Source organism: Heterodontus francisci, chromosome 4 (genome assembly GCF_036365525.1).
Source record: "Heterodontus francisci isolate sHetFra1 chromosome 4, sHetFra1.hap1, whole genome shotgun sequence".
NCBI lineage: Eukaryota > Metazoa > Chordata > Chondrichthyes > Heterodontiformes > Heterodontidae > Heterodontus > Heterodontus francisci.
In genome coordinates, this window is record NC_090374.1 from 47,724,236 (window position 1) to 47,751,851 (window position 27,616).

Genomic DNA, 27,616 nt, shown 5'->3' on the forward strand with positions numbered 1-27,616 from the left:
TTCCACATTTTGTTCTTCCGATCTGAGATCTTCCCTTACTAATGTACTAATCCCATCACTTATTATCAGTGCAACACCACCTCCTTTTCCTTTTTGCCTATCCTTCCTAAATGTCGAATATCCTTGAATATTCAGTTCCCAGTCTTGGTCACCTTGTAGCCACATTTCTGTTGTTCGATCATACTGCAATTAGATCATACCCATTTACCTCTATTTGGGCCTTTGTCATCTACCATGTTGCGAATGCTGCGTGTATTCAGGTAGAGTGCCCTTAACCTTGTCTTGACATTATTCTGCATTTTAAACCTAGTTGATGCTCGCCTTTGTTTCGCCTGCTTTCTAATGTCATTTGCTACTTTTCTACCTCTTGTTATCAGCTTTACTTCCTTTAAATTTGAGCTACCCCTCAGGTTCCCAATCCCCTGACAGCTAGTTTAAACCCTCCCCAACAGCACTAGCAAATCCCCCTGCAAGGATGTTGGTTCCGGTCTTGTTAAGGTGTAGCCTGTCCATCTTGTACAGGTCCCACCGGTCCCAATGCCTCAGAAATCTGATGCCCCTCCTCCTACACCAATTCTCCAGCCACGTGTTCAATTGATCAGTCCTCCTATTCCTATGCTCACTCGCACGTGGCACTGGGAGTAATCCTGAAATTACTGCTTTGGAGGTCTTGCTTTTTAATTTCCTTCCTAACTCCCTAAAATCTGCTTTCAGGACCTCATCCTCTTCCTTCCTACGTCATTGGTACCAATGTGGACCATGACCTCTGGCTGCTCACCCTCCCCCAGAAGGATGTCCTGCAGCCGCAGAGTGACATCCTTGACCCTGGCACCAGGGAGGCAGCACACCATCCTGGAGTCACGTTTGCTGCTGCAGAAATGTCTGTCTGATCCCCTGACTATCAAATCCCCTATCACTATTGCTGTTCCATTCTTTTTCCACCCCTCCTGTGCAGCTGAGCCACCCATGGTGCCACGGACTTTGCTCTGGCTGCACTCCCCCGAGGAACCATCGCTCTCAGCAGTATCCAACATGGAAAACAGATTAGCAAGCAAGATAGACTCGGGGGATTCCTGCACTGCCTGCCTGGTTCTCTTAGACTTCCTGGCGGTCACCCATTCCCTCTCTACCTGCATGCTGCAAACCTGCGGGGTGACTACCTCCCTAAAGGTGCTATCCACGTCATCCTCTGCCTCACGGATGCACAACAGTGACTCCAGCTGCCGCTCGAGTTCCAAAACCTGGAGCTCAAGCTTCTGCAGCCGGTGACACTTCCTGCAGATGTGTTTGTCTAGGACACGTGGTGCATCCATGACTTCCCACATACCACAGGACGTACATTCCACTTGGCCGAGCTGACCTGCCATAACATAACTTTAAAAACATTTTATTACACTGAGAAGTAAAATAACTTACCAGTTATTCGCCAATCAACTTCCTCACCTCTACCTAAGCAAGAGGCAGCTCCTGGAGGCTGAAAAAAGGTAGAAGAAAGAAGGGAAGAAATGAGACCCTCCCTCACATGCCAAGCTCCCACTTTAAACTCTGTGCACTCAAACTTATTTTCTTAATTTATAGTTCCCTTCCTTACCAAACTCCCTTCTTCACACTCTGTGCCTTAAAGAATCACTCAGTGCAGACAAGCAGCACTGCGAGTCCCCTGAATTGATACTCTGAAAGCAATGCTGTGTCAGCTGTGCTAAAGCTCAGAAACCAGTTTAAGCTAGCTACCTAATTAATTAGCGACAGCTAATCTTGAGTGTTAGAAACCCCTGTTTAAAACTGCAAGAAACCTAACTTACCTCTTAACTGAAACAGGAATTTCCATTAATTGCTAGATGTAAACAAAACAAAAACTAATCTTGACAGATTAACCCTTAAAATTAACTCACTTACCAAACTCCCTTCTTCAAACTCACTTTGTTTATATTTCCTCATAATAGACATTGTACCCTCATTAAAGCCTCAATATTTTTCCAATAGCATGGAGTGCTTGCTACAAATAGTACTCGAACAGAGGCCTTATTGAGGTTTTGTATAGGCTCATCCTTACTTCATCTTTGCTTTCATATTCTATAGTTCTTGAGATAAAATCTAGAGTTCCATTAGCTTTCTTTACAGTCTGATCAAGCTGAGGTGATGCCTTGAATGGGTTCTAAATCTGTAACCCCAAATCCCTCTACTCTTGCACTACACTGATCCATTCAGATTATAATTGGTCCTTTTTTATACTACAGCGCATCAACTCACACATATTAACATTGAATTCCATCTGTTACTGTTGAGTCCATTCCCCTCCCCATCTCACCTTTGCAACTTTCTTTGGTCTTCTGAAGAATTATTTATACCTCCTATCATCTGGCCCTGGTTAGCTTCCTTCTTCCGATCTTCCAATCCTTTCTCCCTTGGCAGTTGTTTTCCCAGTTGAGTGTCTCTTTTTTTTTTTCCTCCCTCGACAGAAATTTAGTAGTTTTTTTCACTGATTCTCTTATCAATTAAGCAAACTACCTCCCTCCCTGAAGTGGATCCCTAACAGGCATGCCCCAATGCTGTGTTTGCAAAAATACAGTTTCTTCCACCATCTCATGTGGCTGCCTACTGGAAGCACCTAAAATGAGATGATGAACCCCATATTGTCCCAGATTGTTAGGGGCACCAGTTTGTCGCAGGCTGATTTGTCTAGGTGATGAACATAAAAGAGATCCCAAAAATCTTCTACAGGCATGTAAATAGTAAGCAAGCAGTAAGAGGTGGAGTCGGCTATTTCGAGATAAGGAGGGTAATATATGCTTAGAAGTGCAGGGCAAGGCTAATATTCTTAACGAATACTTTGTATCAGTGTTCATTAAGAAAATGGAAGCTGAAAAATTATCATTCGAAGCAGAGAGAGTAGAGGCAATGGATAGGATAAAAATAGAGAGTGGGTAGGTATTAAAAACACTGGCTCTGCTTAGGTTAGATATATCACCTGGTCCGGATGGCTTGCATCTCAGTTGCTAAAAGAAGTGGGGATGGAGATAGCAGAAAGGCTTACCATAATCTTCCAAATCTTCTCTGGGTGTGGGAGAGATGCCAGAGGATTGGAGAGTGGCAAATGTGACACCCTTATTCAAGAAAGAGTGTAAGGACAGTCCTAGCAACTACAGGCCAGTCAGTTTAACATCAGTGATGGGTAAGGTTTTAGAAACAATAATCAGGGGGAAAAAAATCAACAGGAACTTGGAGAGGTTTGAGTTAAGTAAGGATAGCGAGCATGGATATTTAAAAGACAGATCATGCTTGACTAATCTAATTGAATTTTTTGATGAAGTAACAGAGAAAGTTGATGAAGGGAATGCTGTTTATATGGATTTTAAAAAAGCATTTGATAAGGTACCACATAAACTGCTGGTTAGCAAACTTGAGGCTCATGGATAGGAGGGTCAGTGTCCAATTGGATAAAAAATTGGTTTAAGGACAGGAAACAGCGAGTCGAAGTAAATGGTTGCTTCTCAGACTGGAGGATGGTAGACATTGGTGTTCCCAAGGGTCAGTGCTGGGACCACTTTTTTTGCTATATATAAATGACTTGAATCTTGGAATACAGAGTAGAATCTCAAAATTTGCTGATGACACCAAACTTGGAGGTGTGGCAAACAGTGAGGAGGATATGAACTAAAAACAGAAAGTACTGGAAATACTCAGCAGGTCAGGCAGCATTTGTACCACAAATACTGCCTGACCTCCTGAGTATTTCCAGCACATTGTGTTTTTAGTTCAGATTTCCAGCATCTGCAGTATTTTGTTTTATGTTAGGATGATATGAACTGCCTGCAACAGGACATAGATAGGCTAGCGGAATGGGCAGCAGAGGGAATTTAATACAGGGAAGTGTGAGGTGATGCATTTTGACAGAAGGAAGAGCAAGAGGCAATATATACTTAATGGCACAGTTCTAAAGAGTGTGCAGAAACTGAGGGACCTGGGGGTGCATGTGCATCGATCTTTGAAGGTGGCAGAACATATTGAGAGAATGGCTAGGAAAGGATATGGGATCTTGGGCTTCATAAATAGAGGCATTGTGTACAAGAGCAGGGAAGTTATGCTGAATCTTTACAAAGCTCTGGTTAGTTCCCATCTGGTGTTTGGCCTCTAGTTCTGGTACCATACTTCAAGAAGGATGTGAGGCTCCTTGAGAGGGTGCAGAGGAGATGTGCCAGAATGGTTCCAGGGATGGAGGATTTTAGTTACAAGGTTAGGTTGGAAAAGCTGGGGTTGTTTTCCTTAGAACAAAGGAGATTGAGGGGAGTTTTAATAGAAGCGTACAAGATTATGACAGGCTTAGATAAGTTAGATGAGGAAGAGCTGTTTCCATTAACAAATGGCACAAGGGCTAGGGGATACAGCTCCAGGGACCCGGTTCGATTCCGGGTACTGCCTGTGTGGAGTTTGCAAGTTCTCCCTGTGTCTGCGTGGGTTTTCTCCGGGTGCTCCGGTTTCCTCCCACAAGCCAAAAGACTTGCAGGTTGATAGGTAAATTGGCCATTATAAATTGTCACTAGTATAGGTAGGTGGTAGGGAAATATAGGGACAGGTGGGGATGTTTGGTAGGAATATGCGATTAGTGTAGGATTAGTATAAATGGGTGGTTGATGTTCGGCACAGACTCGGTGGGCCGAAGGGCCTGTTTCAGTGCTGTATCTCTAATCTAATCTAATCTACAGATTTAAGGTTTTGGGCAAAAGATGCAGGGGGAATTTGAGGGAGCACTTCTTTTAAGCAGCTCTTGGTAATGACCTGGAACTCGCTGCGCACAAGGGCGGTGGAAGCGGAGACAATCCATGAGTTCAAGAGGAGGTTGGATGGTCATTTGCGGGAAATGGACTTGCAGAGCTATGGGAATCGAGCGGCAGAGTGGGACTGACTGGATAGCTCCGTGAAGAGCTGGCATGGACCCAATGGGCCAAATGGCTTTCTGTGCTGTAAATGACTAAGACTCCACCCTTATCCTATGTTACAGCCTCCTCCTGATTGTTTTATCATGGAAGAATTAATTCAATTAATTAATTGAATTAACCTGCGTTCATATCAGAATCTACGGACATCAGAAAGATGGAGAGGGAAAAAAAACTGGCCCATTGAGCCAAGCCCATGCAATCATGATTTATAATACGCTCAAATGTGTCTCATATATTAACACTCTAATCTTGTGACGGTGAGAAATTTGTCTTTACAATACAAAGAGAGACCAGTTTCCACATGAGGTGCATTGGAATTGGATTATCGGAGACACTTATGCAAGCCACCAATGGTCTTTTGAGTATGTGTTCTGGTCTGTTACAATACAGCATACAAAAATGGCGCTTGCAAAAGCTACCTGGAAGCTACTTGCACACCTTGCTCTCACTTAAGTATCGTTAAGTGCTGTTGCATGTGTCTCTGGTCCGGTATCTAGTCTGTCAACTCCGCAACATTGTGAAATGCAGGATGTGCAAAAGGAGCAACTGGCATCTATCCCGAAACAATGCTGATTCCCTATGTGGTGTGTTAGTAGAAGAGTGTTGTGTTGAGGAATTTTCTCAGAGGATGGATTGAAAGACTAGCCTATTGCACCAATATCTGTGCCCTTGCAGTAGTGATCAAGCAGTCCAGGCCAAACTGTGGGAGTAGGTTGCTTTCATTTCCTTTTTGAATTGGGAAATTGTGTGCAATACAGGAAAATTTAAAAGCACAGTGAGCAAATCTCATAAAGGCTTTGAGCAAATATATATGCACAGCTTGTAAAATATCTGACCCCAAAAATGACATTATCCTTATTTATACCATATGTATTGTTTTAAATGCAGGTCTGATGAAGCAGAAAATTACACACCATTCAGTCCTGCAGCAAAATAACTAAAGTAGGGTGGTTTTATCATTTGCTCCTTGGACTGCATCACAAAGGCAAGTCTTGGGGATTAATCTAAAGCTTAATTACACCGTTAGATATTCCCTAATACTTTAGTCTTTTCTAGGCTTCATACCAATCCCTCGTGGTGATTTTTTTTTTCAGTTTATCAAGGTCACAAAGAAAATCTGATGGGTTGAATTGACAATATTCTACTACTAGAAAGTGATGGTGCTTTTTTATGAAGGCTACAGCTAAACACTACTACTTTTCAACCTTCATGTCGAATTGAAATTGTAGGGGTGCTATACTGTAAGAATTTAAACATATTGACAGCATTTATATGATTTGAGTGCTACTTTTCTGATAAATCAGGAACTTCCCATATGATTTGTATCATGAAATGTTCCTTGATAATCAGATGAGTATTGGGGAACAGTTTTCCAAATTTCACACTGATTCAACCGGAGTACTGTGTCCAATTTTGGGCACCACACTTTAGCAAGGATGTGAAGGCATTAGAGAGGGTGCAGAAGAAACGTACGAGAATGTTTCCAGGGGTGAGGGACTTCAGTTAGGTGGATTGGTTTGAAAGGCTGGAGCTGTTCTTCGAGAAGAGAAGGTTGACAAAAGATTTGATAGAATTGTTCAAAATAATGAGGGGTCTGGATGGAGTAGATGGGGAGAAACTGTTCCATTGACAGAAGGATCAAGAACCAGAGGACACTGATTTAAAGTGATTGTCAAAAGAACCAAAGGCGACATGAGGAAAACTTTTTCACGCAGTGGTTGGGATCTGGAATGCGCTGCCTGGGAGTGTGGTGGAGGCAGATTCAAGTGTGGTTTTCAAAAAGGAATTGGATATTTATCTGAAGAGGGGAAAAATTAGCAGGGCAACAGGAAAAAGGTGGGTGAGTGGGATTAGCTAAATTCCTCCCACAGAGAGCGGGCACAGACACAGCAGGCTGACTAGCCTACTTCTGTGCTGTAACCATTCTATGACTCTATGATTTAACACCAGAGAAGACTGGTGTAGCCAGCAAAATCGGAACTTGCACAGAACACTTGAACTAAGATTTTGTTGTATGGTTCGACAACATAAAGTTGATGTTGAACAATAATTACATGAAAGACAATACCAGTACTATTCTTTTCCTTCATGGAAGGCCAGGTCAAGGCCTGCATTTATTGTCCATTCCTAGTTGCCCTTGAGAGGGTGGTGGTGAGTCGCTGCCTTGAATACAACTAAGTAGTTTGCAACACTATTTCAGAGGGCAGTTAAGAGTCAACCATGTTGCTGTGGTCTGGACTTGCATGTAGGCTGGACAGGGTAAGGACGACAGATTTCCTTCCCTAAAGGACATTAGTGAACAAGATGGGTTTTTACAACTATCAAGTGGTTTTGTGGCCTAGCTGTTTATTCCAGACTTAATTAATTGAATTTTAATTCCCTGGCTGCTGCGGTGGGATTTGAACTCAAGTCTCTGGATCATTAGTATAGTACCATGACCACTATGCTACTGTACCGCAAAACAAGTGAGCAAACAAGTGCTTGAACATTTTTTTCTGATCTCTACATTTTTGCAGTGGGCATAACAATGGCAAGGTTGCTTCTATTGCTGATCTCATTTCTCTTTGTCAGCCACAGCATTCTTGCCTCTGGGTCACAAGGCTCGGGTTCAAGTCCCACACCAGGGCTTGAGCATAAAAATCAAGGCTGATGCTGCAGTGCAGTACTGAGGAAGTGCTGCACTGTCGGAGGTGCCGTCTTTCAGATGCGATGTTAAACTGAGGCCCTCTCTCCTTCTCTCAGGTGGACGTGTAAGATCCCGTGACGTCGTTTGGAAGAAGAGCAGGGGTGTTATCCCTGGTGTCTTGTCCAATATTTAGCCCTCAATCAACATCACAAGAACAGATTATCTGGTCATTATCACATTGCTGTTTGTGGGGGTTTGCTGTGAGCAAATTGGTGCTGCATTTCCTACAATAACTGCTTCCAAAGTACTTCATTGGCTGTAAATGGTGCTACCATAATGGTGTTAAGTAGGGACTTGCAGGATATTGACCCAGTAACAATGAGCAAAAGTCACTATGTTGTGGAACTTGGGAGGGAAATCTGGAGGTGTTCCCATGACATTGTTGCTCATCCTCCTTTGTGGTAGAGATTGCTGGTGAGCAAATTGCAATAAAAATAATGCAGGAAATGAATATAGAGTCCAGTAGCAGGATCACCAGTGAAGGAAACTGCTCAGCCCTGGATGTTATCTTGAGCCTCTTGACTGATGCAGCTGTACTGATCCGGGCAATTGGTGAGTATTCCGTCATACTCCTGACGATCATTGTAGGTTAAGGCCTGACTATCCGACCCGAACCCGACGAGACCCGACTACATGTTTCAGGCCGGGTCTATATTCCGAGTCCAGCATTCGGGCTTGGGTGGAGCTGGACAGTGCTGCTTTTGGGAATTCATGGGATCAGACTTACCCATGATTCCCCACAACTCCATCTGCAGGAATAGCCTGCTGCTGGAACAGATGAACGATATTTGTGTCGGGTGGGGAGTATTTTTTCTTTACTTTTTTTTTCCTCGAAACTCGAGGTATGCATGAGTAGCAGCAAGGTTTATTAGTAGTACCAGGGTTTATAAATGTACCAAGGTTTATTCTCCAACAGATAGAGGAATGGCAGAGTTGCTTCGACCTGTGCAGTGCACATCCTGTGCCATATGGGAACTCCAGGACACTTCCCTTGTCGTGGATATCCATATCTTCAGGAAGTGTAGTCAGTTGCAGCAGCTCGAGCTCCGGGTTTCGGAAATTGAGGAACAGCTGGCACCTCCATGAGGATGACAGCTTTGTGGCTAGAACATTTATAGATGTGGATAGCCCACAGCTTAAGAGTATGCAAGGAGAGAGGGAATGGATGACCGCCAAGAAGAACAGACAGGTAACACAGGAGACCCCTGAGTGCATCTCTCCAAACAGTATTCAGTTCTGATTACTGAGAAAAGTGATGGTTCATTTGGGGTGTGCAGCCAGAGCCAAGGTCTTGTCACCATGCCTGGCTCAGCTGCACAGGGGAACACAAAGACGAGCAATAGTGATAGGAATTTAATAATTAAGGGAATAGACCGGCTTTTCTGTGGCTGCAGAAGTGAATCCAGGATGGTGTTGCCTCCCTGATGTCAGGGTCAAGGATATCACTGGCTGCAGAGCACTGAGGGGGGAAGGTGAACAGCTAGCAGTCGTGGTCCACATTGGTACCAGCGACATAAGTAGGAAGTGGTCCTGCAGAGTGTGTTTAGGGAGCTAGGTAAGAAGTTAGCAAGTAGGACCTCGAATAGTAATCGCTGGATTACTTCTCAGTACCACGCACAAGTGAGAATAGAAATAGGAGAATAGAGCAGATGAATGTGTGGCTGCAAAATTGGTACAGGAGAGAGGGCTTTAGATTCCTGGAGCACTGGCACCAGTTCTAGAGAAGATGGGGCATGTACAGGTTGGACAGATTACACCTGAAGAGAGCTGGGACAAATTCCTTGCTGGGCGATTTGCTCGTGCTACTGGGGGGGGGAATTAAACTAACTTGGAAGGGGAGTGGGAACCAGGAGATAATACAAGAGAGGAACACCAAGGTGCACAGAAAATTGGGAGAGGCTAATAGCACTAGAGTAGGAAATAGTAAAGCATTAGGGGAGGGCACCAGAGTGACCGCGTTAGACAATGCTAGAGAAGGGAGCCGTTCCATATTTGGTGGGAGTGGCCTGAGAAGGACTATGAGGAATGCATAGACAGGATTACAATGCAAGTGTGAAAATGCACAAAGTACGGTGAATATAGTTGGTGAGCTACAAGCACAGATAGCAGTATGGGAATATGATGTAATGGCAATAATAGAAATGTGGCTTAAAAATGGCGAGGACTGGGCAATTAATATACAATGATATAAAGTGCTCAGAAAGGATAGAGAAGGAAAAAAGGGGGGTGGGGTGGTAGTACTGATTAGGGAAGACATTGCAGTGTTGGAAAGGGAGGATGTCCTTGAAGATGGAATTTAATACTGACGAGTGAGGTGATGGATTTTTGGCAGAAGGATTAGTGGGAGGCAATATGTACTTAATGGCACAGTTCTAAAGAGTGTACTGGAACAGAGGGACCTGGGGGTGCACGTGCATCGATCTTTAAAGGTGGCAGGACATATTGAGAGAGTGGTTAGTAAAGCATATGGGATCTTGGGCTTCATAAATAGAGGTATTGAATACAAAAGCAGGGAAGTTATGCTGAACCTTTATAAAGCTCTGGTTAGGCCCCAACTGGATTATTGCATCCAGTTCTGGTCACCACATCTCAGGATGGATGTGAGGCTCCTTGAGGATGCAGAGGAGATTTTACCAGATTAGTTCGAAGGATGGAGGATTTTCATTACAAGATTAGGTTGGAAAAGCTGGATTTGTTCTCAAAATAAAAGAGATTGAGGGGAGATTTAATATGAGTACAAAATTATGACAAGCTTAGATAAGTTAGACACTGAAAAACTGTTCCCATTAACTAATGGTACAAGGATTAGGGGACACAGATTGAAGGTTTTGGGCAAGAGATACAGGGAGAATATAAGGAAGAACTACTTTTACGCAGCAGGCGGTAATGACTGCAACTCGCTGCCCACGAGGGTGGTGGAAGCGGAGACAATGACTTCAAGAGAAAGTTGTATGGCCACTTGAGAGAAATAGACTTGCAGGGCCACGGGGATTGAGACTAACTGGATAGCTCCGTGGAGAGCCAGCATGGACTTGATGGGCCGTTTGGCCTCCTTTTGTGCCGTAAATGGCTCTATGATTATGTGGTTGACGATGTCCAACACCGTGGAGACAGGATGACAAATAGGGATTTATACCCTTCTGTTGCAATCATAGATATCTTTGGTAACCTTCAGGTGATTGAAGTGAAAAACTAATTAAAATGGATTCAAACCATGGTGTTGACTGTTGGCGTGTCCAAGGACTTTGAAAAGGACAGAAAGGGTTGAAATCAAGCGATAATTGGAGAGGTTGGATAGATCAAGAGTGTAATTTTTGAGAAGTGATGAGAGTTTGAAAGGGAGTTGCTTCAGTGCCTGAACAAAGGGAGGCAATTTTGCATGGTGGGGGAATAAAAAGGGCAATTCAGTAGTTAGGAGCTGGACAGAGAGGATCGAGGGAGCAGACAGTGAACTTCAAAGAGTCTGGGTGGGGTGGCGGTGGGGGCAGTGTGATGGCACGTTGCAAAAGAAATTGAAGTGAATGGGGAGGAATTTGGACAGTAGTCAGGGGCCAGTGGGGAGAAATGTAGGCTGGGATTTTACCAACCCTCTAGAGGCAGCAGGGTAAAATTTTGGTCGTAGATACAAATGGTGGTTGCGGCAATGTTGACCATATCTGAATTATAAATACCAAGAAATCCATGTGCTCATTTCACTTGGTGTTGGAAGTGAAGTGTAGGCTGTGCAAGGAAACACGTACTTTATTAACAGGCCATATTGTGGTCTGTACGCAGACACAAAACTGTACAATATTCAGAGCATTAGAAAAATGCTTGAACACAGATTGCAGAATCCAAGAAATAAACCATTTTAATTGCAATGGAAAATGATAGTTTCAGAAGCAAGACATCACTACAGGAGTCTCTTTGGAAAGCATCCTCAGCCAAATCATCTTCAGCTGCTTCAAAGACTTTCCGTCCATCACAAGTCAGGAGTGGGGCTATTTGCTGATGATTCCACAGTGCTTAGCTCCACTGACAACTCTTCTGATAATGAAACAGCCCCGATCGACCTATAGTAGGACCTTGATAACTACCAGCTTGGGCCGAGAAGTGACAGGTAACAACACTTAAGTGCCAGATAATCCACAAGCTCGAAGAAAAGAAGGCCTAGTCGTCTTATCATTCACCTTCAGTTGCATTATCATGTCCCTCATGATCATTATCTTGTGGGTCCCAATTGACCAGTAGCTTATCTGTACCAGCAAGGTAGAAGCTAAATACTCTTCAATGAGTAGCTTGCCTCCTAATCCTTCAGTCTTTACACCACCTACAATAAAGACTGGCTCGGGTACAAAATTAAAACCCGACCCGACCACAGCCAACCCAAACCTGACCCGGGCCCAAGTCCTTTCACTTATCTGCTTCCCACTGATGTCGCACTTGATTTTCTTTTGAACGCTGTCGTTCAAAACGCACAGACTAGCTAGCTCCCTCACAGGTCCACTCTTTAACCTCTTTCCACCGCTGCTGACGCTATCCTCCATCTCTCCTACATCATACTGCTTTTGTGTTTCAAACACAGGCAGTGTATCTCCAACAGTAGTTTCTCTTCCTCTTGCCACATTGTCACCTCCACAGTGCCCCAGGCAATGATCCTTGGCAAGCTCCTTTTCCTCTTGATGCTGGTTTTTGCTTGGTCATCTGTAAACTGACCTCATCTAGTTCTCCCTCTGAACAACTTCTGTGCTGTTTGACTGCCTGTATGACATAGGATTGTGCCATAATTTCCATAAATTGGATATAAGGAAGAGCAAAACCCTTGCCAAAACTCTGCTCCCTTGCCACTAACTCTGTTCCGCTTTAGATGATGAGGTTAGCAACCTCCTGTTTCATTCATCCAGAGCTGAGTTTCAAAATCCACATCCAGTATTTCACCAAACTACTTAGTTCCACCTATGCAACATCGCCCTCAGCTGCCCTTTCTTCAGTTTCTCTGTTGAAACATTTTCCTGAGCTTTTACCACATCCAGATTAGATTTCTTCAGCATACTCATCAGGCTCCTAACCTGCAGCCCCATAAACCCAGTTTTGTTCAATACATCACTAGCCATATCCTGTTCCACTTGGCCACTATTCCCAATCTTGCTGATTAATGCTGGAAACCTGCCTCCCAACACGTCAAGTGTACAATTACTTTCTTTTGTCTACAAATCCCTCCAAGCTCTTGACCAACCCCAGTTCAGAAATCTTCTAACTCTGGCCTTCTGTACATCTTTACTCCTGCTCCACATTTGGTGGCAACACTTGCAATGACCCCGCCTTACTCTCAGTTGCTCCCTAAACCTCTTTTTGTTTTCCCTTTTCTCTCTCTTTATAAGTTTCCTTTAAAATTCATCTTTGACCAAGTCCTCAGTCATGTTTTAATTCTCCCGTGAAGGCTCAGCTCGTGCTCTTTTCTTCCCGAGTAAGTGCCTCGGGTGTTCTTCAATGGCAGCCTTCAAAAAAGAAATGAATTAATATTTTATGAAGAGAAATATTGCAGGGATATGGGGCAAGATTGGGGAGTGGGAATAACTGGATAGCTCTTAAAAAGAGCCAGTGTAGAGCTGATGAGCTAAATGGCTTCCTTCTGTTCTGTACTGTTTTATGATTCTATGGCAAATGCTGGTTGCTATTGGAATTTTTTGTTTGCCTAGTTTAGTAGATTTTTAGCTGATCCAAGTTTGAGCACATCATTCGTCATTGCTTGTCTAGCTTGTTGGGTGTCTTGCCCTGGCTTGGTTCTACTCTAAGCTATCCAGTCTTAGCTAAAGCTTCTGTACCAATAGATTCTTCTCACCTTGGTCCCCTGTTCTGCCTCATCCCCATGCTGCTCCCCAACAACAGCATCCGCGCACTTCCACTTGGACGTTGTTAACAGCTACCTCTACCTCTTCACCACTGTTGACCCCTCCGCTACCTGTGTGCTGTCACACTGCTTGTTTGGCATCCAGTTTTAGATGAGCTGCAATTTTCCCCCGACTAAACATTAGGAAGACCAAAACCGCTGTTTTCCATCCATGTCTCAAACTCCATATTAGTCCCATCCCACTCCTCAGCTGCTGCAAGACCGTTAACAGTTTATTTATGAGCTGATCACATGACCTCAGATCCTAGCCATCACAGCGACTGTTGGCTTTTACTTCTAATGTTGCCCACCTCTTGATTTGTCTATTTTAATGACTCTTCATCTCCCTCTCCTTCCTGTAGAATTTCTGCCTTTAAAACCCACCTCTTCAATAAGATTTTGATCACTTCTAATGTTTTGTTTTTTGGCTTAGAATCATAGAATGATGCAACCCAGAAGGAGGCCTGTGCTGGCTCTTTTGTAGAGTTATCCAATTAATCCCACTACCTGATCTTTCCCCATAGTCCTGTAATTTTTTTTCCCTTCAAGTATTTGTCTAATTCCCTTTTGAAAGTTGCTGTTGAATCCGCTTCCACCACCCCTTCATGTATTGCATTCCAGATCACAATAACTGTATTTTTAAAAAAAGTTTCCTCATGTTGCCTCTGGTTCTTTTGCTAATCACAAATCTGTGTCCTCTTGTTACCAACCTTTCTGCCACTGGATACAGTGTTCCCTTATTTATTCAATTAGGATCCCATTTTTTCCATACTCCTTTGTGAAGCTTCTTGGGACATCTTTCTGCATTAAAAGTGATTTTATAATTGAAAGTTGCTAGATATTAATTTCTTGATATCCCAACATGTGTTGCTTTTGCTCTTGTACATCGAACATCTTGTTTTGTTTCAAATGGTTTGCCACATTTGATTGATGCAAGATATATAGTATAATCATGCCAATCTCTTAGTTTTTCCATAGGTAGCTTAACACTTAGAAGTAGCCTAGTGCTATTGCAATGCACATCACTTGTAGTATAAGTGCAGGAGATGCAAGACAAGCTTTTGAAATCCTTTGTTTCCATTGATAGAATTTAGCTGATTATCTCAGAAACTCTTAGCTAATGCAGTGAAATTTCTGGAGCTAAACAAAGCTCGTGTAAACATGTAAGTGCAGGCTCTGCTTTCCTGAATACGAGATGGAATTTTTACTCTACTATTTGCTTGCTCTGGTTCAAGAGTTGAGCTAGTATTCAAATATCAACTGTCTACCTGAACCATGATGCAACAAAAATTAAAGCTGTGAAAAGGCCATTTTGCCAACCCAAGCCCACCTCTTGAGCAAAGCAGTTCTCTCATCTTTGGATCAACTGTGGATTGATTTTCCTTGATGCTTATGTCCCTGACTAAATATCTAGAAAATATGCAGATTTAGGATTTGCTATAGTTTGAAAATGAATCATGGCAATAAATGTTATGATTTTTGAATTAGAAATTGTAGCTATGTTGGTTGTCCAATTGCAGTTCACTTCCTCAAGACAAAATGTGCAGTGTCACTAGCAGCAGCAGAGGTCTTATGGTGGTAAATTGTTCACTGATTGTATTGAAGCCTGTTGTTTTATGTTCATAAATTGCATATTTTAAGTGTTACTTTTCATTCCACAGAAAATGTTGTTGCAGAAAGTGTAGTGGTCATTAAGAAGCTCCTCCAGACACAACCATCACAGCATAGTGAAATCATCAAACATATGGCCAAGCTTCTGGACAATATTACAGTAAGTATCAATTAAGCAGTAACTGTCAAAGAAAAACAGGTGTGTTCATTTTAACCGCAAATGACAAGAGTTTCTCATGAATATTGGTATTTTATTACTGGTCTATTATTACAATGTATTCTCCCACTTATGCACTTTTTGCCTATGTGACATATCGGAAATGCTTTCCTGATCGTAAACTCAACAAATTTCAATGTATAGTAACATATGCTACTAATTTGGATATAAGCCATATCCTGATATTTCCAATGCTTGTGATTTTATTCATCGTTTATTGATTTTCATATTTTATCTTAATGCATCTGATTCATGGAGGCAACAGAGCGAGGGAGACTCATCCTAGTGATTCATATACTTCAACACAGTAGTGCAAAATCAATAATTATGAACAAAAATGCAAGAGTTGATAATTCTGCATTCCTTTTTGTGTTCTTTGTAGTGCTGTAATATCAAACAATATTGGTATGTATGAAAAACAGAAGAGGGGTCCCAATACCACCCAAGAACCAGAGAGAAATGAATTGTGTTGGTCCATAGGACTAGAATAAGTTGTATATGCAAGAGGATAAAACAAAAAATGTATTCAATGCTATCCACTCTGATCATCTCTCTCCCCCCCCCCCCCCCCTCCCCCGCAACCTCCACGTAAATGGTATAACCAATTCTATTTATTCATTAAAAACATAAGTCAAGGGCATTTGAATCATTAAGCTTGACACAATCCAAGACAAAGCAGCCCGCTTAATTAGCACCACATCCACCTCCTTAAACAATCATTCCTTCCACTACTGGTGCACAGTGGCAGCAGTCTGCCCCATCTACGAGATGCACTGCAGCAACTTGCCAAGCCTCCTTTGATAACACCTTCCAAACCCATGACCTCTACCACTTAGAAGAACAAGAGCAGCAGACGCATGGGAACGCCACCACTTGCAAGTTCTCCTCTTTCACTGTCGCTGGGTCAAAAACCAGGAACACTCTTCCCAATAGCACTGTGTGTGCACCTACACCAGATGGACTGCAGTGGTTCAAGAAGGTGGCTCGCCAGCATCTTTTCAAGGAAATTAGGGATGGACAACAAATGCTGGCCTTGCCAGCGACGCTCACATTCCATGAAAGAATTAAAAATAAAGCTCAAGCCCCTGGACCTAACTTCCCAATCATAACATCCAATCAAAAAAAAATTTGTCCCATTTATCCGATTCTTTCAAATCGTAAGCATTTATAACTTTTATTTAATGGAGAAAGAATTCCTCATGACCTAAAAATTGACCTTTTGAGAAATTTTATTTTATGCCTTCTGGTCCTATATTTCTGGCTTAGTTTGACTTTGCTACATCATTTTACATTTGTCATTGCCCTCTTTTTGTCAACTTTATTTCTGTAATCTTCATAGCTCATTTAATACTAGGAATTAACACTGTTACTGTTAATACTATTTCCAATGCATGTTCTGATGAAAGGTCACAGACACGAAATGTTGGGCTAAATTTTGTTGAGCTTCCGACATCGGGCTCCGTGGTGGTGGGGTGGGGGGATGTTGCCGGAAGATCACAGTGGCAGGAGTCCGCCATGGTTCCCAATGCCAGGGTTGCCCGGCCCGATCTTTCTGGCGGCGGCGAGGTTCCGTGGCAGCCACTCGGTGACTGGACCCGACTTTAAGTATTGAAATTAACTTTATGCATACATTTAAATCCAATTCCCTGTGATTTTACTGTCGGATCCAGATCTTTAGTGTGACAGGTGGCACTTGAGCCTTCACATTCCTGTTGAGAGAAAGCTGGCACCACCAAGGTGGGGAAGGGGGGTGGCTGTAGTGTCAACTCTGCATTTTTAGTGAAGGGGGAAGGGGTGACTTCTGCACTTTGTGCAGTTTGGGGGGTGGGGAGAGGGGTCAACTCTGCAACTTAAGTGTATTTTGGGTGGGGGTGTGGGGACAGGCTAAACATTTATTTTTAGTGTCGTGGGGAGGTGGTGGGTGCAACTCTGCATTCTTTGAGCAGGGCTGGCAGCCCTTTAAAAATGGCGTCAGCGCTTGCGCAGAGACAGCTGAGGCCATTCACAGAGTTGCCAAGGCAGCCCTCACCACGGGATTGGGGAGGTGTGGCCTCCCTGCATATTTAAATGAGCAGTCGCGCTCAAGATCGCAGCCGTGGCGCTCCCGGCCGTGGGAAAATAAAACTCAGCCCGTTTACTCTGCTTTTCTCTCCGCAGGTGCTGCCAGACCTGCTGAGTATTTCCAGCACTTCCGGTTTTTATTCCAATGCACGTGTTTGTTTTATAGTGATGCATGAACATGGACACCCAAATTCGTCTGTTCCTAGGCTCTCACCATTAAGAAAATGTTGTGATGAGTCTTTTTCAGACCTCCTATTGAACTCCTTCTGCCACAGTTTTATCCACTCGTTTAATCTGTCTATGCCCCTTTGTAACTTCCTGCTTCCATCTAAACTTGCAGTACCTCCTAACCTAGTGTTATCTTCAAACTTGGATGTGCAACTCTCTTCTTTCATCACAGTGGGGTGGGGGGGTGGGGGGGAGGGGGTGGCAGGCAGGGTGGGGCGGTTGCGGTGCTGGCTGTGTGTGTGTATAATTTAAGCTAATGCCTTACTACTGATCCCTGAAGTACACCGTATCTCCCACCAATCAGTTCAAAATCTGGTTGTGATATCTATTTGCTTCCAGTCTGGTAGAACATCAGTGCTTAATGACTCCTTTGGCAATAGCTGGTTATCCTACAAGGTTCTTCTGGGGTCTCATTTGTGCCATCTGATCAAGGGGCTTTTGTAAGTCCCTTTAACTTATCAAGTACTTCTGACATGCTGACTTCAAAATCATCTTGGATGTTCAGTGTGTTTCCTTTGTCATTTTTTGGTTCTACTTTACAAATTTAGGAAAAATCCCTGAATGCCTGTCCCTCAATGCACTTAGGAGTTCGACTTATTTTCTGTTGAAGTCAAACGAAATTGGTGTATGGGCTGCCTGGATGCTCCAATCAATTTTTTAAAAAAAAATCTTGGCCCAGGTTTTTGGCATCTGAAGTGTTTGTAAAATGAGTTAATACTGTGGATGTTTTTAGAATTTAAGTTCTCATTGCTATAATTTTTATTGTAAGGTATTCAATTTTTCTTTTAATACTGTTTCTCTTCTCATGTGAAAATGAAATAAAAAATAATACATTTAGTCAAAATATTGTATAATTTTCTGATCAGAGTATTTAAGTAACTAAATCAGTATTTTCCAAATGAGTTGCTGAATGTCTATATTTTTTTTAAATGTTCAATGCTGTACTAATAATGTATCCTGATTACTCTGTATGCCATTCAAATTGAGAAATGCTTTTTAAATCGCTTAACTATTTATTGGGTTTGGACACTTGCCCTCTCTGTTCTATCTCTCTCTCAAGATACCCATGGCTCGAGCAAGCATACTTTGGCTGATAGGTGAATACTGCGAGCGTGTGCCAAAGATTGCACCTGATGTTCTGAGGAAAGTGGCGAAGAGTTTTATAAATGAAGAGGAGATAGTGAAACTACAAATTCTAAATCTGGGAGCTAAACTCTACTTAACAAATCCCAAGCAGGTGAGAACTCAACAAAAAGATAGCATTTTTCCTCGAGTCATTCAAGGTTTATGTTTGCCTTTACATTCTTGATAGCATATTTTAAACTTCTGTTTGTGCCTTTCTCTATTAATTTGTCACTTGCTTATGAGATTATACATAGCAGATAAAGGGAACAAACTATATGTGTTCACATTTTTTAAGTTTCTGAATTGACTTCCTTTACCACTGAACAGCACTGCATTATTAATCTTTTGACCAAGGCGGGTTTCCTCAACTGTTCATTTTCCATTTTTGGGAGTAAAATAGTTGCATAATTTCATTATGTATAAATCATAAAAAGTTTACGGCACAGAAAGAGGCCACATGGCCCATCTTGTCTGTGTGGCTGAGAAATGAGCCACCCGGCCTAATCTCACCTTCCAGCATTTGGTCCATAGCCCTGCAGGTTACGGCACTTAAGGTTCATATCCAGACACCTTTTAAATAGCGAATGAAAATACAAGAGAATTTGCAAATACATGAAACATTGTTGAGCGTCTGTGTTAGAGTATATGGTCTGTGGAAAGAATGAACTTGGTGGGTGAAATGGTTTTCTCTGCCATTTTCTCTGCACGTTTAAACAAGACTTTATTCTTCCATTCTTTAGGTTTATGGCCTTTATGATCATTTGATGCAAAACTAGTCATATGCTGCTAAACATACGAACTAGGAGTAGGCCATTCGGCCCCTCAAGCCTGCTCCGCCATTTGATCAGATCGTGGCTGATCGGAATGGGACCTCAACTCCACTTTCCTGTCTATCCCGCATAACACTTGACTCCTTTGTTTATCAAGAGTCTATCCAGCTCAGCCTTGAATATATTCAAAGACCCAGCCTCTACTGCTCCCTGCGGAAGTGAATTCCACAGACAAACGGACCTCAAGGAAAAAAATTCTCCTCATCTCCATCTTAAATGGGAGGCCCCTTATTTTTAAACTCTGTCCCCTAGTTCTAGTCTCGCCCATAAGTGGGAACATCCTTCCAGCGTCCACCCTGTCAGGTCCCGTCAGGATATTATATGTTTCACTAAGATCACCTCTCATTCTTCTAAACTCCAATGGGTATAGGCCCAATCTGTTCAACCTTTCCTCATAAGATAACCCCTTCATCCCAAGAATCAGTCGAATGAACCTTTTCTGAACTAATGCAATTTTATCCTTTAAGTAAGGAGATCAAACGTGTATGCAGTACTCCAGATGTAGTCTCACTAAGGCCCTGTACAGCTGTAGCAAACTTCCCTACTTTTATATTCTACTCCCTTGCAATTCCCCTTCCATTTACTTTCCTAATCACTTGCTCCAAATGCATACTAACTTTTTTTGATTCATGCACCAGGACACCCAGATCCCTCTGTACCTCAGAGTTCTGCAATCTTTCTCCATTTAAATAGTATTCTGATTTTCTGTTCTTTCTGCCAAAGTGAACAAGTTCACATTTTCCCACATTATACTCCATATGTTAATTTTTTCCCCACTCACTTAACCTATCTATATCCCTTTGTAGACTCTATGTCCTCTTGACAACTTACCTTCCTTTCTATCCTTGTGTCATCTGCAAATTTCGCACCATACATTCTGTTCCTTCATCCAAGTCATTGATGTAGATTGTAAATAGATGAGGCCCCAGCACTAATCCCTGTCACACTCCACTAGTTATGTCCTGCCAACCCAAAAATAACCCGTTTACTCCCTGCTTCCTGTTAGCTAACCAATTCTCTATGCATGTTAATATGTTACCCTCTACATCATGAACTCTTATTTTGTGTAGTAACATTTGATGTGGCACCTTATTGAATGCGTTTTGGAAATCCAAGTGCGCCACATCTACAGGTTCCCCTTTATCCACCTTACTTGTTAGTTGCTCAAAGGATTCGAATGAATTCGTCAGACATGATTTTCCATTCAAAAAACCATGTTCACGCCGCTTGATCGTATTATGATTTTCTAAATGCCTTGCTATAACCTCCTTATTAATGGATTCTAGCTTTTTCCCTCTGGCAGATGTTAGGCTAATTGGCCTATAGCTTCCTGTTTTCTCCCTTCCTCCTTTCTTGAATTGAGCAAAGAAAGAAAGTTGCGCTGATGAATAACTTGCATAAATAATTCCAAATAAGCCTTTGTCCATAGTATCTATTCAGATCTGTTTTTGGATGTTTTGTTAATTTTAGAGCTTGTAATGTTAAAATTGTCTCTTAGAAGTTAACAAGTTTCCTTACTACAGGTAGGTAAATGTCACCTGGATTAATTGTTGCATATAATAGTTATTTATCTGTGGGTTCTTCGATCAAGCACCAAGAAATATGTAAAGCTGAAGAGATTCAACCGGTTTGCATCTTTCTATACCAAATATTTCTGTTACTGAAATGTTCTACTTAAATATGCATGTTTAAATAGGACTTTATTTCGAATCTCTCTCCAAATATGAATAATGGTATAGTCCGACCAGAGCTTGCAACTTGTAGATATGTAAAATGATAACTTTTAAGCTTAAAGTATAAAAAATGAAACAATGCTTAGTAGGTTGAGGGTCCCTGAGCAAAACTGCCCACAACGTGGCATGAATTGGCACTTGCTTTCATATTTCAATTAAACTGGGGTTGATAAAAGAAATGTCATACTCGCACACTTGAGCTGTTTTTCTGCAACTGGGGTCATAGGATTGAGAGAAGAGACTTCAATAAGAAAAATGCTATTTTATACCTTACCTGAGGTGGTCTAATTTGTGCCTAACAGAGAAGTATTTTATTCCCCAATGCTAATATCCTGTGCTTCGAGTCATTGATGGCAAATCGTGTACATTAATGACTTGCAATTGAGGATGACTGAAACCTTGTTTCATGGAATTATATCTGGCAGTTCTTATTTGGAATTTTACCCACTCCAATCATCATTCAAATCATTAAATAAGTATACATGTGTCAACTTGGGAAATGTTAATAAAATCTGGATATTTCTGTGCTTTATTTATTCATATTAACCCTTTGCTGTCACCAAAAAAAGTGATAAAAATGCTTGCAAAAGAAAAAGATATTGCTGCTAAAGCAAAATTTTACAAGAATGTGTCTTGTAAATTTGTTAGTAAACCTGTTTGTAATGACAAATAACAGTGATAGGATGAGCTCTGAATGGAATGACAGTAGGGCTATTTTCTCTTTGAAATACTGGTAATCATTGACTGAAACCGTGACACTAGAATCACTTATCTTGGTTGTAGAGGGCATCAGCAGCTAGTTACCCTGAGAAAGAAATGGCTAAATACATTGCAAATAATTTGCAATAATACAGTTCACTGATTCATATAGCTTAGTTAATGGTTCATAATTCAGTGAGAAGCAGCTAAATGCAGTCGGGCTCTGGGCACTGCACATGCTTTGGGGCAGTATTGCTTCATAAAACTAACCTCTTTGGTAGAAATGTGCCTAGCCTAATATCATCTGATATGTTGATGTCCTGCATATTTTTCAGATTAAGTTTTGAGTGCTATGTTTTTAGTTGTATTTCTACATTCATTATCCTCACGTAGACTCTTCACCAGCTTTGCCATATATGATTATTTTTTAATGATGCCTTTCTTTCCGCTTCAGCAGTTTAATAATCTAGCGCCTGGCTTCTTCTCAGGATTCAGCATTCACCTACTCAGCACAGATGAGGACATGTGTCTTAGCTAAAATTTCATTTGCTGCCTTTGGAATGTGTATCCCCTAGGGAGCAACATTTGTTGGCCATGACCATTCATTTTTATTACAGCTCTGAATATGTTTATTCAGAGTTATCAATAATCATAAATAACATGTATTATTTTCTTGTTTTGTTTTGCCAACAGACAAAATTGCTTATGCAGTACATATTAAATGTAGCCAAGTATGATCAGAACTATGACATTAGAGATCGTACAAGATTTATCAAGCAGCTGATAGTTCCAAATGAGAAGAGTGGAGCTTTAAGCAAGTATGCCAAGAAAATATTCCTTGTTCAAAAACCAGCACCAGTCCTCGAATCTCCATTTAAAGGTACTTTATGATAATGTCATCATTGTACTTCAAGCTCCAGTTTTGTGCTTAGGATTTGATGCGATGGGGTTGTTACCCCACTATCAAGGGAAAGTGCTTTCATTACTGTGCCCTCGACTCATGAATACAACAAAATCCAAAACAAATGCTTGAGTGAGTGTTGGCAGACTATTTGACTGTGGTGAACAGCACAGCTGAGCCAATTTTATGTTCTCCTGATGTCTAGATGCACATATTAGCTATTTTATTGAAGTTATAGCTTATTTATGTACTTACGAGCAGTTGCAATGCCAAATGTACCACAGTAATTAGATAATGGGATTAGAAGACACAACTGTTATGAGGTGCTTAAAGACACATTGCTTCCTATATCCAGATGTTAATGGTACAGGGATTTTTTTCAGACATTAAAAATAAGTTTAAGATTACTTTATAAGTGGAATATATAAACTGAAATTATTGTACAAGATGGGTTCAGGTTAACAAGACACTTCAGCCCATTTGATGACTTTCCAGAGTTCCAATTCTACCTGACAACTCATTCCAGCTGTTGTCTACCCTTTGTTTAAAGGAATGCTGATGTCTATCTTAAATTTTCCCTTCATAATTTTGAACCTTTGCCCCCTTGTCCTGCTGTATCTGGACAGTTTTGATTTGGGTTTATTTTTTGTATCCCATTTAAGTAGCACATACCTCTAAGGTACTGTCTGTTTTGATAAGCTATTGGTGTTCCGCCTCATTGCTCTTCCCTTCAATATTGGTGCGCAGCATCTTTACCCTCCTGTGCAGTCCTTTAAATCATGCAACCAGGCCTGAACACGGGACTCTAGTATAACGTGACACCACCATAAAACTTAGGCAAAGTCTATTGAGATTTGAAGTCAGCGGATCTGATAATATAATCCAACACCCTTGCCATTTTCCTCCTTTATTCAGATTACATTTGCTTATCCTATTTGAATCATGGAACTCGATGACCTGAAATTACAAAGGCGATATTGGCACTGAGCGTCGCCAGTTCAAACATTGTGCACCCAAATCCTCCAATGATGAAGTTATGCCAGTGAGCATAGCTGTGGTTCCCCAATAACTAAAGTAAAAAAAATCATGCAGTGTGTTGCTACTGTAGTTTGGAGGTATTTGAAATAGATGCTTGGAAGTTGAACTCATGGACAGGGATGAGCACAGATTCAAATTATAGAGAGCTGATTCATCTGAAGATTGTTTTTATATCTGTCTGGTTAGTTCATTAAATGGAACAATAACACACCCTCTGTCTTGTTGAAGTTGTATAAACAACACAAAAACCAGGGGCTTTTAGTCTTCATTTGCTGAAGCAGTCTATTTCTGATTTATCCCTTGAACTTTAGTAAGGTATAAATGGGTACATTGTGATTGCTAACACCCACATTCACAACGAATGGGAATAATCTAAATTAGTTATTTTAAAAAAGGAAGGATGGTAGTTGAAGGCAAGGAACCAGCAACCCACTTTTGTTGCTTTGTATATTGTATCACTCAGCCAAGACACTGTCAGAATTGTGCCACGAAATAATAAGGAAAGGGCCTAATGAGAGCAACACAATTATTTATTGATTTGAATAGTAAACTGGAATTACTGTGATTGTACCAAATGCATTGAGCCCACATGAATTAGTCTGCAATGGTGTTTGTGACTGTGGTGATCACAGTGGCAAACTTGATCTTGCCACCTATTTTAACGCAGGGCATAGCTATGACAATTAGCTGTCAAATTTTTTCAGTGAGGAGGATCACAGAAGTCCCAGGAAATTATGGTGCAGAGTACCTAATTGAATAATTGACCTGCACCATAATGACCTGCGTTTTACGATCAGTGGCGAAGTGATGGCGCTTGCTGTTGACCTCGAAGAAATCTGCCCACAAAGATCTACCAATCTCTGTGACATGGATTTCACCTTTTCTGACATTAATTTCATTCTGGCACCAGCTATAAAGGATATCTGGCATCTCTCCACAGTGAGGTCATCAAGCAGGCAAAGCAGCCAGTCACGTTGAAGAGTTCTCACAGATAACAATCCAGGAAAGAACACTTGTTTATAATTTTACAGAAAGTAACATAAAGATTGGGATATATGCATGATTAAGGTAGAAGCTGAAATCTCACTTTTATTTTAAAAATATATTTTAAATCTATGGAATTTTTAACAGTATTGAAAAATTTGACATTCCATAAATTTAAAGTTAGTTTTTCAGAGCCAGAGGGGTGACTCAGCATTAATTATGATTTAATACGCCATTTAAAAACCCAGTTACACCTCATTCAACAAGGTGCAACTTTTTCAAGGATTTCAACAGCGAGACTAGTATCAAAAAGTGCAAGTTCAAGTTGAATCAGTGATTTCTGATTGATTTCCATCTGCAAGGACTTCAACAGCGCACCCTGTACAGAGTGGGAACAACTGACACCAACTTCTGCATTTCCAGATTTAGCTGTGCATGTGTGGAAGACAGATGTTGCTGTCAGTTTAATGATGGTGACCACTGAATGATGGCGAATGCTGACAGTTTCACCATCATTGCAACCACAAAATTTAGGTCAGTGATGTTAGGCCATAGATGTGGCATGTCTACAGTGCAAGCTTTCAGCAAATTCCATCCTGTTGACTCAAAATTTTATAGTATAGAGAAGATGGTAGTTTGGCCTGTGTTGACTGAGGTATTCACCTTATGCCATGCCCTTTCTCCATACGCTTCAATATTTTGTTTTTCAAATACTGGACCACTTATTTTTAAAAGCTATGTAAGTTCTGGTTCCTCTGTTGCTGGTAGGACCTTCTACATCCTAACCACTCTCCCGTGTGCCTTCCCCCCCACCCCTCCCCCAACTTAAAAAAATAGCCCTCCTGTGTTCTTTTGGTAATAAATTTAATATTATCCAGCTTTTAGCACACTAGTGAGAATAGCTTTTCCCTATTTCTCATTAAAACGATTCAAAATTGTGAACACCTCTATCAGATGTCCTCTTAACCTTTATGCTGTAGTAAAAAAAAGTCCTTCTCCTTATAGCTAAAACCTCTCCTAGCTGGTATTTTCTTCTGTATGCTCTCCATGACCTTGGTGCCCTAAACTGGACCCAGTATTATAACTGGAGGCTAAGCAATAATATTGTACAGTGTTTAGTGTTACCACTTTTCATTTGTGTTCCAAGTCTCCAGTTGTCAAACTTAGGATTCCATATAAAAGCAAAATACTGCAGATGCTGGAAATCTGAAATAAAAACAAGAAATGCTGGAACCACTCAGCAGGTCTGGCAGCATCTGTGAAAAGAGAAGCAGAGTTAACGTTTCGGGTCAGTGACGTTAACTCTTCTCTTTTCACAGATGCTGCCAGACCTGCTGAGTGGCTCCAGCATTTCTTGTTTTTATTTAGGATTCCATATGCTTGTTGTTACAGCTTTTTCAACTTGTGAAGATTTACATATCTGAACACCTAAATTTCTCTTCCTTTTAAACTTGTGAACATAGAGTGTATATTTTCTCTCATTCATCCTCTGAAATGCATCACCCCGCTCCTTCAGTAGTCTCAGTTAACAACCTGTCCTTCAGACTTAATTGAGTATGTGGCAGGTTCCTGCATAAAAACATACAGGAGTGTTTTTATATCCCCTGCTCCAACTTTCCAAGTCAAATTGCAAAAGAAGAATCAGAATAAGTTTTACCCACTGCAAGTCTACGCTATAGTATTATATAGTGCTGTAAATACTTTGTAATACTGAAACAAATCATTCAACCCAGCAGGCCCCTGCTGGCCTTTATGCTCCACGCGAGCTTCCTCCCACCCTTTTTCTAACTGCGTCAACATGTCAATCTATTCCTTTTTCCCTCGTGTGTTTATCTAACTTCCCCTTTAATGCATCTATGCCAGGTGCTTCAATTACTCCATGTAATAACATTCCATTCTGACCACTCTCTGGGGAAAAGAAGTTTTTCCTGAATTCCCTACTGGATTTATTGGTGACTATCATATTTATGGTGCCCATTTCTGGTCTTCCCCACAAGTGGAAACCTCCTCTTTACATCAGTGGAACAATTTGACTTCCCTTCCTAAACCCTGCAGCTGGTTAACCTGGGTGCAATTTACTAGTAACACTGCCCTTTCTGCGAGAGGAAGGAATAATTACTCAGTAGTGTGGCATGGATGTGGCTTTAAAGCTAATTCTGCAACATTATACTGTTAAACTGTAAATAAAAACACTAAACGCATTGATATAAAATAAAAATACATGAGTAAACTGGGGGCATTATCCTTGCCTCATGCTCTGTCTTCAAAGATGAGGATTCTTTGGGAAGATGCATCTTGATGAGATGATTTGAAAAATAATTCTTTGGTTATTCTGAGCATGCTATGAATTTTATCTCACTCTTGGGACAAGTGGATGCACTCTAAGCAATGTAGGACTCACCTACCAGAGTACTCGGAACAATATTTTGGGCAAAACGTTGTTAAAGAAACACAAAGACATAACAACAGTAATCCCATGCTGTTGCACTCTCAACCTCGCATTCTCCATTCTCAATTTCTCACCCAAATTTTCCTGGACCCTAGGAGCAATTTCCCATCAGTACCAACATCCACTCCCATGTACTACTACATGCGTTTTCTGCACCATACCTATCTTCCTGGGACGTGTTCTGTGTCTTCCTCCTCTCTCTTGGGCAATGCAGTTAAATTAATATTTAATAATACCACAGATTTATG

At 41.4% G+C, this 27,616-nt stretch overlaps 1 protein-coding gene across 3 annotated transcripts in view; it reads left to right on the forward strand.

Moving 5' to 3' along the window:
- Window positions 1-27,616, forward strand: part of ap3b1a (adaptor related protein complex 3 subunit beta 1a) — a 355,948-nt gene that overhangs the window by 149,741 nt on the left and 178,591 nt on the right. For all 3 annotated transcript variants that reach the window (XM_068029475.1, XM_068029477.1, XM_068029476.1), the window contains exons 14-16: window positions 15,154-15,263; window positions 18,670-18,846; window positions 22,690-22,876. In XM_068029475.1, the coding sequence (XP_067885576.1) occupies window positions 15,154-15,263; window positions 18,670-18,846; window positions 22,690-22,876 (474 nt within the window). The remainder of the gene's footprint in view (window positions 1-15,153; window positions 15,264-18,669; window positions 18,847-22,689; window positions 22,877-27,616) is intronic.